This window comes from Coenobita brevimanus, chromosome 55 (genome assembly GCF_032717465.1).
Source record: "Coenobita brevimanus isolate Jiangsu-jjx chromosome 55, ASM3271746v2, whole genome shotgun sequence".
In the NCBI taxonomy this organism is placed as follows: domain Eukaryota; kingdom Metazoa; phylum Arthropoda; class Malacostraca; order Decapoda; family Coenobitidae; genus Coenobita; species Coenobita brevimanus.
Window position 1 is genome coordinate 61,429,936 of NC_137008.1, and position 16,735 is coordinate 61,446,670.

A 16,735-nucleotide genomic window follows, 5' to 3' on the forward strand; every position below is an offset into this window, starting at 1 on the left:
TGGTTGTGTGATATTAAATGAGCCATTGTTGTGAGGTAGGAATGAGTCTTCTTGGTTACTAGACAAATTTATCCACCAGTCTGACTCTACTTGGCCACCAATTGAGCTGAAAGAGAGTTTGGGATCTTCGTCATTTCATACAAACTGACTGTAGGCTGTCCAACACACACACACACACACACACACACACACACACACACACACACACACACACACACACACACACACACACACACACACACACACACACACACATCCATACATCGAGTCACACTACACTAGATACAGCCCAGTAATCCGTTGTACCAGAACCACAAACACCACATCCAAGGGTCATAGTGTTAGGCATCTCCACAGTACTGAAGTTTGGAGGGACCCTAGTTACAGAAAAGAATAGTAGGACGCTCCAGTATTCCCTATCAGTATAACGTGTGTGTGTGTGTGTGTGTGTGTGTGTGTGTGTGTGTGTGTGTTTTACCTAAGGGGATGCCTCTCGCGGTGAAAAGGTTAACCAAAACATAATTCTTTATTACGTATATTAAAAGCCTCCATGCGTGACTAATTGATAACTTACACCTCAGTTATAATTCACCTCCTGTTTCCATCACATACCCAGATAACCAGATCCCAGACACAACACACTATATTCTCATTTATCAGTTCATTTCTCTGTCTGCTACGTTAAAGTTATTAATATTAAATCCCTCACATTTTCATCCAGACAGAAGCACCAGTTTTTTAGCTGCAAGTGACCTCTATTTTTCACCAGTCTTAACCACAGTCACCAACACAGTCAATCTCAGTCTGCCACAGTCATAATAAACTATTCATTCTTATACATTCATCACCATCATCCTTAACCACAACTACCACCAGCCTCAGGGGGAGTATACAGCATGCTCAGTCACAGTTCTATACAGTCACCGCCCCTTTTAACCACAGTCTTCATCAGTCTCAACTACAGTCAGTCAGTCAGCAGGGGTACGGTGGTGCCGAAGTACAACAATCAGACACTAAGCCACCTCCATCCATCCTAGAGATTTGTCTTTGATGTAAGCTTAGAACACACCCACACACACACACACATCCACCCACACCCACTCACTCACCCACACCAAAACCGACACCCACACACCCACAGCCATCCAGCGGCGGGAGACCAAGAGTGACGGTCAACTGTGGAGGGATGGAAAGGGGAGGGGGGCAGGAAGGTCGAGCAAGCCTCGCTATTCTTCTGGCGCTGGAAGTAAAGAGAAGGTGAACTAATATTGACCCAGACTCGTCCGGCCTCACGCAGCCAGAATACTTAATCTCCCTTTTTGTATTTTCCTCAGGGAGTCCTTGGTGGGGGTAGGGGGTGGGGAAAATTGCCGGGGGGAGGGGGGAAGGAAGGGGGTTACCTGAACTGGAGAGCTTCCTGTCTAGAGAAGAATGGAGTGGACAGGAAAGCAAGATGGCTGGCTAATCCCTTTACCCTGATAATGTCTTTTTTTTTTTTTTCTGCCTTTAGATGATTTATATAAACTTAGGAGAGGCCTCTAGTATAACACGGGTTGTTGAAAGCTGTATTTAACCCATCCATTTCGAGAAACTTTATGTGATGGATGGTCGTTAAGTGAATGACTGTGCTGAAAAGGAAACTACGAAATGATAAGGTCGCTACCGGTGCCGCTTGCAGTGATTTTAACCATTTCCTATTTTGCTGCGTGTATTTCCCATCAAACATTCTTCCGGATCCAAGGCTACATTTTGCAGGAAGAACAAGGGCATGGGAGTATTCAGTAGTATTCTTTCCCTCTCCTTCCTGCATTAAAAAAATCTTGGTTATGACAGAGAGCTGTTTGTTGTTCGTGAATCGTGGTTCAGGCATGTAATTTAAGTTGTTCATTAGGGTTACGTTTAATTATTTTTATTTTTTTCTAATGGGTGCCTGTTAATCGCCAAAATATTATACTTCGTTTGTGGGAGATCCTAGTACATAATTGGTCAGGTATACTCTCCATTAACCCCTTCAGTACGATCACATCTTTTCAACCTGTTCACTACGATGCTTTATTTTGCGTTACCATTGCTACCGACACCGTATTTTGCCCGTTTTCTCGCGGATGAAGGAAGCTCCCTAACACCTGTTTCGAAGCGATTTATTTTGCTTATCATACCTTGCAATCCTCTTCTGTATTACTTAAACCATTCTAATATCACCATACTCTTCATGAATAACCTACAAAGCGATATTAGCCAGTCATATCCAAAAAATAAATCGCTAAGGAAGAGGTGTTAGGGAGCTTCCGTAAGCCACGAGAAAACAGGCCTGGGACACGCATCTCAGTAAAATCGTCTGGTAGCAACAAGAACACAGCATAAACTACGTCCTCGGGCTGAAGGGGTAAAGATTATTTCTTTCCCCCCCCCCAGGTGATGATAGTGTGCCCAAACGAGGTCATGCATAGTGAGCAGGTTAAGTATATACCAGGAGCCTGTTATGGTGGGTGATTGTGTGTGTGTAAGAGAGAGAGAGAGAGAGAGAGAGAGAGATCCTGAACAAGAGAGATTGAGAGTGAGAGGTCGAGTGAGAGAGACTGCCTTAGACTGAGAGGGAGAGTGATAATGAGAGTGAGAGCGCTTACGTAACGCTGATCTAAGCTCTCCCTGCCATCACACGCTCCACCAAGCTTCTCGCGTGTTTGCTGTCTGATTTTACTTTACTTTGACTTTATATTTTCTTAGTTATATCTCAGGTTTGTCAGGTCATGATTTTGCCTTATGATCTGACAGAGGTAAAAATGTAACACCTTTTCACTCCGATGACTCTTTCTGTCTCTGTCTCTGTCTGTCTCTCTCTCTCTCTCTCTCTCTCTCTCTCTCTCACACACACACACACACACACACACACACACACACACACACACACACACACACACACACACACACACACACACACACACACACACACACACACACACACACACACACACACACACACACACACACACACACACATCGAGGCCGCAGTCAACCAACACACTTGACCCCTGACCTCAGCTCTCTCATTCTCGTCAGGTCCCATCCAGTGATATATTTTGCTTGTTGCACCATGATGTCCTCTGGTATCATATCTCTCTCTCTCTCTCTGCAACCACAGGGGCGGCCAAATCCAGTGTCTATCCCTAACTGTGCCACTCACCCACTCACTCACTCATTCACTTACCCATTGAATCTTTATAAAGGATGTGGGTCCAAGTCTTACAGGGTGTGTGTTGAGGGGTGTAGGGTGCAGGTGGGATGTATGGTGTACTGGGTGGTTGTATTGCCTTTTCATGTGTGTGTGTTGAGGAGTGTACCTGGGCGAAGAGGCACCTGGGCACTAATTTAACATGATGGTGGACGTTGCTGGGATGGGTTCGGTTATCAAGGGCGTCCCTCGTCTTGCCAGTGTCGATATATATTGCACCGATAAAGTAAAATCAAAATATTAACGTAGCACGAACAAAAGCGTACGAGAAAACTTGCCATATTTCTGCCATCCTTAATACAGATTTTTGTCTTTTGGCTGCTTGTTTCACGTAGCTCAGTGGCAGAAAAAGACAATACTACCAAGCTGCATCGTTTCCAGAGCACTTCTTCGTGACTACTGCCGTATTCTAGTTTAAGTTTCTTATTAGAACTTAGTGTTCAAAGTGAAGAGATGGCAATTTTAGGCCAAGTTAAAGTGAAAAGAGTATAGAACACGGCTCCATGTGTCTCGATTGTGTGGAAAGTCGCTTAACCTCCCTCCTGTCTACGCCTTGCTCTCTTTTTCGTTTTCAGGGTTGCGTGTCTTGGAAAATCAGGTGACCGATAAAAATGTACGAATGGGGGCGCATTCTCTGGCGACATGACGGTGCAAGGGTGAAGGTGGGGAAGGAGGCAGCAGGGAAAGGGTGTGGTATGTAGGAGGACTGCTGGGCCTGAGGGAACGGACTGTCTTGCCTATTCCCACAGCCAGAGACATAAAATGAAAGAACAGCTGATGGATACTGCAGGATGTCTGTTTTATATATGATTTCCGTTATAGCCAGAAGATATATATTTTTTTTTTTAGCTTTGGACAGGCTTTTCGGAAGGGAGGAGTTTAGATTAGAGTCCCCATTAACCCCTTCTATACCAGGTGACCCTCTTAAGCTGAATAAAATCGTCTGAGAGCAGCTAAAAGAAACTACAAAGAAGATTTCATTGTATGGACGGTGTAGTGTGACTAGGTTGGAACTCATAAAATAACTCGAGGTAATGCTCTTCTTGTACGTGGAGTTTGTTTTTGTGGCAAGAAAATGAGACAGAGGAAGATTCTTCACACCAGTCTTGTTGTTCATTCGGCGTAAATATTGTATCTTAGTTACGACCTAGAATTGATCGTAAGTTTGTTTAAGAATCGATCGACGTCTATCCTGGTTCATGATGACAGGAATATGAACTGGAGGGAGAGGATCCTATACTCCTGCCCTGTGATTTTTCTTACTCGTAAATGGTGTAGTTGTGGAAATTTTCAAAGAAGGGAAAGATCAGGATGGTGAGTGATGGATGATGGTAAAGATACGGACTTTGGTGGTGGTGGTGCTTGTGGTGATTTGGGGGAGAGTAATGGTGGTGGTGGTGGTGGTGCTGACGGTGGTTTTGAGGGAGGCTGGTGGTGGTGGTGATTATGGTAGTGGTGTTATGTGTGGTTGTGGTAGTGGTTTGGGTGGAAGTCTTACAGGGTATTATGGGGAAAGTGACTGTGGTGGAGGTGGTGTGGGGGAGAGTGGTTGTGGTGGTGGTGGCTGTGATGATGGTTTTAGTAGTAGTAGGGTAGTAGTAATAGATGGTTTAGTAGATGGTTTTAGTAGTAGATGGTTTTTATCGTAAAAGTCACGGCAACGAGAAGGGCGTACTCCCAGTCACAACACAGGGCGTACTCCCAACCACAACACTACAAAACGATATGAATTACTTCCTTCCTTTCTATAATTCTCATGTGACCACGCCTGCTGCACAGATTTTTCTCTTGTTTACACACTCCTGAACCTTCATCCACATTCAAGTTTTCCTTCTGTTTGTATTGCCTGTACTCTTGAGGCGTAGTACTTAACCTCCAGGGTAGCGAAGGTGGCGTTGATGGTGGTGGTGAAGGTGACACTGATGATGATGGTGATGGTGGCATTGGTGGTGTTGGTGCACGTATGGCGTCAAGAGGCAGGGCGAAGGACTTTGAAGAGTGTCGTTTGTATCCTCTTTAAGATAAGGACGCATTTATTTATTTTTGCTTTTTTCCTGCGACCTAATTCAGTTTAGAACCCTCTAGTATCCCTCTAGTATAGAAAGAGTTACTGAAGGCTACATTTAATCCATCCAGCTTTGAAATATTGTAAGTCGAATTAAACAGTCTGAAGATAGCGAGAATATAGCAGAAACAAAAAAAAAGTCATCGTTGTGTAGGGCTTAAGATTATAAATAGCTTTTTCAAGCGAAATCACATTCTTTAAGACCTCTTAGCACGAGTTTCGGCAAGGTATTATTCTGTTTAAGCTTGTAATCTGTGTATGTACTGGCTAAGTAGTATCCGCGCTTTATAATTTACTTAAAATTGGAAAGTTATATACCGTATCTGTTCTCAGACTATAGGGAGACCCAGTACATCTCTCTTTTGTTGAATGTATGCAATAATTCGTCAGTTTTTCTTTTTACATTATTTAATAGCCTCCTTACCTGCCTGTTTACAGCACAGGTGTTGGACAATCATCACATCTCTAGGCCAGTACGAGGAAAAGTTACAGCAGTTTCCAGCCATCTCGAAAAGACAGTATCTTGGTTTTGGCTCTCCTGTGTTCACGTTCGTTCTAGAGATAGCAGCTTTTTGGTAAGATTCCATGGTTTGTTTCTCTCTCATTATATAAAAAAAGGTGCCTACCACCCCTGTTGCCATAATAGGAACGAAACCCACCCTCACCTGCTTAAGGAGTCCAGGTAATGGCCGTGTTGAAGGAGCTTTTGTTTTCCCCCAACCATGCGTGGCCGGCCTCACCTTCAAGGGTCCCACCGTCTCTTCAGTTCGATACATTTTTTTCTTGACTCAGTCTCTTAAAAAATGATGCAGGAAAAAAAAAATGTAAGAGGAACTGGACTAAAACGAGGAGAGGATTTTTTTTTTCCTTTTTTTTCTTCTTTTTTTTTTTTTACTTCACTTTTACGTACATACTTTTCAGTGTTGTCATAATATTTGGTTGCATTATTATCTCTCTCACTCTGATAGCGATGATGTATAATTCACTCTAATCACCCTACCACCGGATGCTTTATTAGACGTAGAGGGGTGTTTCTAAGTAGTAATGGGATTAATCAAGGCTAGCTGTGTTAACCTCCTCTAGTTCAAAAAAATCTCTCTTGGGTGGATTTTGAGCGTCTGGAGAGAACAAGAATTAAATCAGAAATACGTCCAGGGGTTAAAGAAGTTGATCTGTCGTTTTTTTTTTTTTTTCCCAAGAGATGGAGGAAAAAAATCTTGGTGGAAAGGGGGAGCTGTGTTTTGGAGTCGAACGTGTGTAGTCGTGAGGGTTGTGGTTCTGTCATTAATAGCCATTTTCCTGTCACACACACACACACACACACACACACACACACACACACACACACACACACACACACACACACACACACACACACACACACACACACACACACACACACACACACTCAAAAATAGAAATATACCTTAAATCCCATGTTTCATCTAACCACACATATTAAAAAAGAATCATGTAATCTCCCTTCATCTAGCCACCAATAAATCCTACGTCTGTGGATGTTAAAATAAATACGTGGAGGATTATTTACAAGGTCCATTCCAGTCATACCAAAGCAAGACCCTGAGTATTGACAAGCCAACCACCAGATGCTCCTCGTCCTTGCCTATATTTGAAGGGTAAACAGCATGGCATTTCGATACACACAGACAGGCAGAGGGTGAAAGGGGGACGCTGTGTGTGTGTGTGTGTGTGTGTGTGTGTGTGTGTGTGTGTGTGTGTGTGTGTGTAAGGTAAAGGTTGAAATTTATTTATGTATTTATTTTTGCCTCTACAGACCGCCCAGCCCAGGAGAAAACCCGATTTCATTTTTGTTTTAGCCCTTTCAGATAGAAGTTTTATTTATTTATTTATTTACTTATTTATTGATGTATTTTTGTTTTGTTCAGGTCACGTAACGCCCTTCGAAGCGTAAGGGTGAAATCTACGAAAGTCTTCCAAGAAATGCGCGAGTCTGAAGGGAGGTGAATGGTTCTGTCGTTAGCTAGACATTTTCTTTTTTTCTTTTTAGGTATTCTGTTTTAGTCAGGTCAAGTTAGGTTAAGTTAGGTTAGATTAGGTTAAGGTGGGTTAGGTTGTATGAAATTAGGTTTGGAAAAGTTAGATTAGGTTTTAAGTTACGTTAGGTCAGCTTAGAATTGGTTAAGTTGGGTTAGGTTATATTAGGTTAAGTTAGGATAGGTGAAAATGGGGTTAGGTTTATTTAGGCAAGTTAGGTTAAGTTATATTATGTTAGGTTTCACTATTACTCAGACATTTCGACGGCTTTTTTCCGGTGTTTTGTTTTGGGTCGTGGCGCAATACACTCGTGCGATTTATTCCGGTGGCTGATGATAAGTTTTTCGCTCCAGGTATCACATTTCAAATTGTTGCCATTGTTGCAGAGGCGGAAATCCTTGTTCTAGGCGAATAAATAATAACAGTAATCTCTTGCAACCAAAATCCGAGCAAAATATGAGCAACGCGATGATTTAGAATGAAGGTGAAACGAGAAAATAACTCCCATGTATTTCTGTAGCCTCTTCTTTACGATGATGTTTTGATATTATTATTATTATTATTATTATTATTATTCGTCCTCGTTCTCGTCTTCCTCCTCCTCTTCTTCTTTTTCATCTTTTTAATCTTTTCCTTCCTCATTTTCTTCGTTTTTTCTTCCTCTTCTTTGGCTTTTTCCAAACTATATAATTCTACTCGGAAAATACCTCTCGCATTGTCTCGTAAGCAAGACAAATCGGTCTGGAGGTAGCAAGAATACACACACACACACACACACACACACACACACACACACACACACACACACACACACACACACACACACACACACAAATAAATCTTAGGAGTGAATTGACCAACATCTTCGCTACCAGGGATCTCTTAGGAGCTGAATAAAATCGTCTGGCGGTAATAGGAACAAGCTGGATTGACGTGCTGTTAACAAAGGGGTTGATGAAGACAGTTCCTATCCATTTACTACAAAAATCTTTCTTTGACGGTGCAAATAAAATAAAATATAAAGAAGCTCGAGCAAGTAAGTGGTCAATAAAGACTACAAAAACAGTCTCCAGCTAAATAAAGTCGTCTATATCTGTCTATTGCCAGACGCCTTAAGGGGTGGCCACAAACAAATCGCCTCCATGTCGCCCTGCCCCCCGCCATTACGCTGCAGTATCAGTAACCCAAATAAGTCGACTCGGTAATGGAGTTCTTATCGCAAAAGGTGAAATAAGTAAAATAATAATGTAATACTTCCAAATAAGTCCCTCAATTTCTCAGACAAAGGATCTTAAATTCATCAGCAGGCGTGATATTTCTTACATTAAGATTTTCGATGTCAACCTGTTCATCCTTGAGACACCTTTTCGCGTCTTCGTTTTTATCTAAGGAAGCGGGGAACACCTGTCATAGTGAAGGGGTTAATTATATCGTTTATTTTTATAGTTGTAACGCCTATCATCATCATCATCATCATCATCATTCCGACCCCCATCCCCTTCAGTTCTCCCGAAGAATTTTTCACCTCTACGCTATGTACGGTATAATATGCTAGTTGTATATCTATCCTTCTATGTATGTATGTATGTATCTATCTATCTGTCTATCTATCTGTCCCTACCGACGTACTGTGATAGATGGCCTTGATATGAGGATCCCCACGCATCCCTATTCAGAAACATCCGCTCCCTCCATATCACGCCACCCTCCCTCATGGACCCATTATCTCTCCATATTCTTCTTCCTCTTCCTCTGCTTCCCTTTCCAATCACACCAGACTTCCTGTTATTGGCATCATTCAGAATAGGGGGGGGGAATTTTAACACAACCACATCTCCTATTTCCTTATGTAACTGTTCGATAGCTTAATCTCTTCACTCCCAGGTTGTATTTCTTCTTTAACTCTATCTGGTGAATGGATGGCTATACCGTACGCAACTTAGGAAACACCTGTAGTACTGAAGGGGTTAATGAAGGCTATATATAACCCCTTCACGTCGAATAATCTCCCTTAAGATGAATAAAATCGTCAGTAGTCAGAATAATATTAAACTCTTGTACTCGGTCAGAAGGGGTTAGTGATGAATGGATGGATTTACGGTCCATTTCGGTGGCATACCTGATATTTTGTTTTCTGTACCTTTGTGTGTGTGTGTGTGTGTGTGTGTGTGTGTGTGTGTGTGTGTGTGTGTGTGTGTGTGTGTGTGTGTGTGTGTGTGTGTGTGTGTGTGTGTGTGTGTGTGTGTGTGTGTGTGTGTGTGTGTGTGTGTGTGTGTGTGTGTGTGTCCTCTTCCTGTTTCCGGGTCCTGCCTACCTAGGTGAGATAAACTTGACAGTCGAAAGATGTAAGTTGTTTGTATAACCTTTGTCATTTGTTTAATTATTTGTTATTTACCTTCGATTCTTCTGCTTCACCTTCACCGTTGCCCTCCCCCCCTCTCTCTCTCTCTCTCTCTCTCTCTCTCAAAAAGGTAATCCCGTGTGACATTTAACTGTTACCTTGGCCGCCCCCTGACGTGCCGAGCTGAGGACAACTTCAGGTGAGCATGGAGGCAGGTGAGATAGAGGCAGGTGTGGCAATGGGGTCAAGGTGGAAGGTAATTTAGGCCAGGTGTGCAGACAATGCATTCAGGGTTTCAAAAGCATTTCTTGTTTATATTGCAGGCATTGTGAGCTGGTGATTTGGATATTTATGTATTATGAAGTTATATGATGCGGTAATATTAACGCGCGTACACACACACACACACACACACACACACACACACACACACACACACACACACACACACACACACACACACACACACACACACACACACACACACACACACACACACACACATTAAACTTTGCCCTTACCCGCGCAAATAGTTATATGATGGTGTGTGTGTGTGTGTGTGTGTGTGTGTGTGTGTGTGTGTGTGTGCATATAACCTCTCATCTTTGCTTGGTAGGCGCTAAGATTCCTGGAAGCCTCATTATAACTTCAACATAACTACCGAGTGTGTGATGATTTGCAAAGAACTTCCTAATGGCAGTGACTAGCCAGAAAATTGCTCTTACTTAAAAAAAAAGAAAAATACTCCTCTATTAATTTTCGCTAACCTCTTCAGTCCACCATCACAGTTTTATTTTATTCTGTTTTTTTTTTTCACACTATTTAATTTCACCTTAGGATCTTCTTCATGAACTAGGGAGGTTAAATATAGCCTTTAAAAACATTACTAGTACAAGCCGTCCTTCCAATGATGAGCGAAATCGTCTGGAGGTAGCGAGAAGTAATTATAAAAGACGTCCTCGAACTGAAGAGATTAATTGAGCTGATCCTGCGTATTGGCCACCACGGTTATTGAATCTTTTTGGAATATCATCACAAATAAGTGAACCTTGGCATATTATTCACCTCTCTTTTTTCTTTTTTCTTTTTTTTTTTCCGGAGATCATACTTCCGACTAGGTGTTTCTTACTTGCTCCAATTTTACGCATGGATTTCGACATACATTTAACGTACGGTCCATGTCGCTTGAATTTTAGGCATATTTTTGACATGGCCACACTTGCTTCCTTCTCTTTGCCTTCGCCCCGTTAACCACTGCTGTTTATAGAGCCCACTGTCAGCTCTATAAGGGAGAAGAGGTACAGTGGAGCCTTGATCTTTTTCTCTTACTGTATCTTGTTGCACCATAGAGGAGTGTGTGTGTGTGTGTGTGTGTGTGTGTGTGTGTGGCAAACATGCATGGCGCTGAGGTGGCGAAAATGCATATAGGGGGTGAAGAGAAAAACTGTTTGCCTAATTTAAGTCACAGTGAAGGTCGGCCATTTGTGTCACATATTTACCTTCTCACGGTCGAAACATTTTTTTTTTCTTTTTAATTCCATTCCTGATAACGCCAGACGATTTTCCTTTAGCTGAGAGGAAGTTATAGGAACATGAGCATAGAGACTAATCTTTTTTTTACTCTACCATGCAAATGCTGGGAAGAATGTCTTGGGATGATGGGGCAAAAAACTTTCACCCGAATTCTTGTGTTGAAGTGACTGTACAAATTTCAGAAATATGTGAGAATGTTGATGCCTGCTTTATATTTCATGAGGATTAGTAGTCTTTTGCACTGTACTGTATTCTGTCTAATTTACTCTGATTTAAAACTAATAACTGACCGTTTTGATTTCTGAGATGTAACTAGAGACTATTAACTTCATGGTAGTCACAAAGAAGCGCAATGGAAACGACGTGGAGTCAAAGTATGATCTATCCTGCCACTGGACAACAGGATATAAGCTGAAACATTATGAAAAATTACGCCTAGTTTTGGTAGACGAACTAAAGCACTGAGAATTGCCTGCATTTTTGGCGTACAAGATATACCACGATACTTACCTAGATTTAGAACTCTGTGGGTAATTTTGGGGACTATTTTTTTTTTTTACCTGTTCGTATATCCTCATTACGCCAAGGCTACACCTGTGCGACTCATCTTCCTTTATTACTATTGTTGGCGAAGGTTGGAGCAGCGGGGAGATTATGTTTGCCAGAGCCGGCATTGTGGTCAGCCTCGTGGGAAAGCTTTATTGTTTTGTGTTAGTGTAGGCTGCAGGAGGGGAGGGGGAGGGTAATGAGGAAGCGGTAGGGTGATGGGGAGGAGGAAGGGTGATGGGGAACGGGTAGGGTGGTGGGGAAAGGATAAAGCGATGGGGAGGGGGAGGGGTGATGAGAAGGGGGAGGGGACGATGGAAAGGTGAGTTGGGTGAAGAAACGGGGATAGGGTGATGGAAGTGGGAGTTGGGTGAGGGATAGGGCGTGAATGAAGTGGGTGGAGTGAAGGAAGGGGTGAAGGAAGAGGGTGAAGTGAAGGATGGGAACGAATGAAGGGAAATGGAGTGAAGGAAGAGGAGTGAATGAAGGAGGGAGGAATGAAGGAAGAGGGGTGAATGAAGGAGGGAGGAGTGAAGGATGGGGGTAGAGTGAAGGAAGGGACGTGAATGAAAGTAGAAGAGATGAGAGTGCAGGAAGGGGTATGAATGAAAGGATTAGAGATGAAGGAAGAAGATGGTAAGTAATGAAAGCCGGAGGAAGGTGGGGGTCCTGGCTGTCACTGAGTCTGTGGGAGGAGGGATGTCCACAAGGTAACGTGTCCGCAATAATCAAATAACTAAAGCTACACCATATCACTGCCTTCTACTACCACTACAGCAATACTACTACTGTTACTACTACTACTATCTTCCATTTCCCCGTCTGTGTCTCATGTTTATCCTTCCCTCTCCTAACTCACCTGTGACTTTATCCTATCAAAAATAGATTTAATTCCCGGTTGAGTAACGGTAAACATCCCAGCACCCGAGAGGTTCCGGTTTCGATCCCCGGACCGGCTACGGAACCTGTAGGCAAGGTCCCTTCATCCCAACCTGTCTGCACCTAGAACCCCCACCCTCCCCCACAAAAAAAAGGAACCGGTAATATCAATTAGACGGTTGCATGTTGTTGTCTAGGGGGGAATATCTGGGTGTTCTCCAAGTAACTCGCTAGGAAATCCCCAGTCTATTCCAGCAACATCAGATACTTGAAGATAATGTAAATCGTCTCCCTAAATGTTACAGGTTATTGCGTTAGTTATCACCATTTTAAGCTGTCCATATTGAGGCCAGAAATTTTAAGATCTAAGTGATATCAGGGCCTTGCTAGCACCTCATCCTAAGCGATTTATTTTCCATACTACACCAGAACCTTCTCCTGTATGCTGTTCATATCGTTTTAATATTGACAATTTGCATTCATAACATACAAAAAATACTGAGCTGTAATCTGCAGAATAAATCGCAACGAATAATTTGTTGCGATATCTCCAAAACTGAGAACGCAGAGGTGTGAACAAGCCCTCCTCCCCTCCACTATTTTTTTTACGATAATTTCTGAAGCATGCGATGATGGAAAATACGTCTGACCTTTTTGTATCGTTGCTGATTGCGCTCTATAATTTGGTATGCAGGCTAATTACACCATATAATTACAGGTATTTACAGGTATTCCATAGGTGAATTGCTTACACCTTGGCACACTGTTTTAATTAATACGGCCATGAATCTTTAGGCATATTCAGGACGCTATCACTTTCTCTTCACACTATCGTTCTTCCACGCAACTTTTCATGCTACCAGCTACCATTCGCTCTGACGCCACCATTCTTCCATTCTACCATCCACTCAGCTATTCCCACATACTACAGTCCAATATCCACAGTAATATTCACCAAACCATTCTTCCATACTAGCCATTAACAATACCCCTAACTTTAATACTGCCAATATTATACAATTCTTCCATACTGCCTCCAGTTATTCATCCATACTACTAAGCCATTCTTTCATACTACCATTCAGACTCCCCGCAACCATTCATCTATGCTACCATTTAGGCTCCACATAACCATTCACTCTCCACACTGTCATACACATCACCAGCTACTTTAGACAACCATTCACGGTCCACACACTGTAACTCGTTTCTCACCATTCTTATTCTTCCCCTCCAGTCACTCACTCTCCCCCATCACCCTACTAACACACAGACACGGTGACAGTAGCTAGTCCTCCTTAACGCGGCGCCAAGGAAACTCCACCGCGGTACGACAACTGCGAGCGGGACTAGTGTGTGTGCGTATGTGTGTGTGTAGCGCTGTGTGTCTGTCAGAGCACACACACACATGGCCGGGTTAGTCGGCTGGAGGTGGCTGGAGGAGGCCGGGAGTTGAGGCGGGAGGTGGAGTAGTAAACACGCCTCAGACGACTCCTTCATTCACGTGGATCTGCTGAAGCCTGAGAGTTGTGCTGATGGTGGAAACAGACTTGTGGATTGAGCGGTGGTGGGTGTGTGCTTCTCGCGTTACTCCTTGAAGGACAGAGGTGCCTAAGCGGTGATTTAGAAAATGTCAGATAGGCGCACCAGAGAATGAACTCTGAAATTTTGAATGACTATGCAGTAGTTGTGAGGATATAAGAAGCCGAACGCGAACGTACGATGACAACTGACTTGAAGGTTCTCATATGCCATTTCGTAGCGAATTTATTTTTTTGAATAATGAGCAAGAGATTGTGGGAATTGGAATGTTACTGATTGGCCTGGACGCCCCAAAGAGTGTGAACCAGAGGTGAGCAGTGAAACATAACAGCATTTTATGACCACCAGTGACAATGCACAGTGACTGAGCCAGGATTTATGTTCTCGTGGCTGCAGTAAAGACCGACAAAGTCTGTGGCTTTTTTAGCTTAAGGAAGTGATCAAATGCAAGCAAATTGAATTACGTATCCGTGACAGCAGCACTGGTAGTGAAGACTATAGGAAATTAATGACTCCTTGAGCCTAAGGAGATGATACAAGTGCAAGTGAACTGAGATCATGTCTGCCACCCCTCCCGCCCGTCGCCGTGTGAACCCTGCGGTCACTGTCCGTCGAGCCCAGAGTGAGCGTCGTCAGCCGAATCCCTGGCATCTGCCGTGGCCACTGGGCCCTCCAGGACACATACCGGGTACCGAGCCTGCTTGGACTGGGGTAGTAGACCACCACCACACCCCCCGCACAGCCCTCATCCCCCCAGCCGTCCCGCGCATGGTTGGACATTCGCAAACTGTGCTGCGCGGTGGAGAGAGTCCAACAGGATCAGTGAGACACCTGCCTCTGGCGCCGGTGTCAGGTCTGCAGCTGCCTCCCATGGCGCTCGGCACACCCCCCATGTTGCTGCTGCCCCCACAGACCCTCGAGGACAGGCTGGCGCAGGACAGACTCTCGGCCTTCCTAGTTGGAGAGTCTCTACCCCATCAGCCTCGATCCATCTTGTCCTGCCCCGGTGAGTCAACCATTGTTCCCTCTTGCCTCACCGCCTCATTGTGTGGTAATGTATGTACGTCAGTCACCCCGAGAAAGCTAAGGCTGACCCTAGAGGCCCACACAGGCAGGCTGACAAACAGGTGAAAATACTTAAGTTCGTATTGTGCGAAGGTGAGGCATCGGAGAGTTTCATTGCAAAATCAGTGTGGTCAAGGGAGACTAGTGGATGTGGTGTGCATTTACCTTCGTGGGCTGCTAGAGTATGTAATTATGTGTCACAGAGTTCAGTGGTATTTGATGAACTTTGTAGCCTCAGTTAATAGCGTTATCAAATTTGTGTGTAGATGGTCAGGACTGAGATGGAGACAGGATTCCGAGATTTGAAAGATGTGTGAATGTTTGTCACACTCGTTTCACTTGACGCACTCTTATAATCCTGCCATTTTTATGCATCCTCTTTTCTTGTTTCTGGATACTACCTCACTCAATGCTTTGGTATGAGAAAAAAGTCATGATGGCGAGGATGACCGTCCTTATATCTTAGCTCTTCACGACGATATAGTTTTGTATTTTATTCTTGTTATCTGTAGACAGTGCTATTCGGCTTATACTTTTCTAACATGAAGGGTTAGACGTAGCCTTCATTCACCCATTCAGTACTAGGGGTCTCTCCTAAAATGAATAAAGTCGCAGGAGATATCAAGAATAAAACCAAAATTACGTCCTCGGGCTGATGGTAAAAATTATCATCATCATCAATCATCATCATCATCATCATCGTCGTCGTCGTCATCATCATCATCATCATCATCATCATCATCATCATCCTGACCTTTTTTCCCACCCAATGTTGGGATGAAGTTGGTGGTATTCATCGTGCTGATCTGGCTGATTATAACATTCTTTTTTCCCTCCTCCATCTTTCTTCCCCTCTCCATCTTTCTTGTCTTCTCCATCTCTCTTCATTTTTTTCTCTCTCTCTTCTTCATCTCTAATTTCCACTTTCCTCCCTTCTTCTTTGTCCATTCCTCCTCTTCATCTTTTTACTTCTTTCCCTTTTTCCTTTGCCATCCTTCCTCCTTCCCCCTTTGTCATCCTTCCTCCCTTCTTGTCCCTCTTTGTTCCTTCCTTCTGCACTCTTCCTCCCTCTCTTCTTCATTCTCCCCTATCATCCCTCCTCCCTTCTCTCCTCCACATCGATTTCCTTCATTTATTATTTCTCGGTTCCTTCTTCTTTATTCTTATTTCTTCTCAATCCTCCCTTCTTCACCCTTCCACCCTCTCTTCTCCATACGTCCTTCCTCCTTCTTCACATCGCTTGCTTTCCCTTACCCTTTATCACTTTCATCTTATCTTTTTCACTCTTTCATCTTCTGCATCCTCCCGTCTTCACATTTCCTCCGTCTCTCCTCCAGTCTTTATCATTTCTCCATTTTCTCTCCACTTCTCATCCTCCACATCCACCTCTTTGTACGAAATTGCATCGGGTCTCGAGTTGCACATCATCTCACGTAGCAGATCTGACCACGTTGCTCTAATATTAACTATCATCATGCATCTTTATAGACTCAGCCACGTACTTTCTTCTTTTTTT

General features: G+C 43.4%; 1 protein-coding gene across 1 annotated transcript in view; it reads left to right on the top strand.

Moving 5' to 3' along the window:
* The first annotated feature begins 14,712 nt into the window (after positions 1-14,712).
* The window catches only part of LOC145401416 (uncharacterized), a 72,538-nt gene continuing 70,515 nt past the window's right edge, over positions 14,713-16,735 (top strand). The window contains exon 1 of the mRNA XM_080273755.1: positions 14,713-15,160. Coding sequence (XP_080129881.1) covers positions 14,713-15,160 — 448 coding nt within the window. The remainder of the gene's footprint in view (positions 15,161-16,735) is intronic.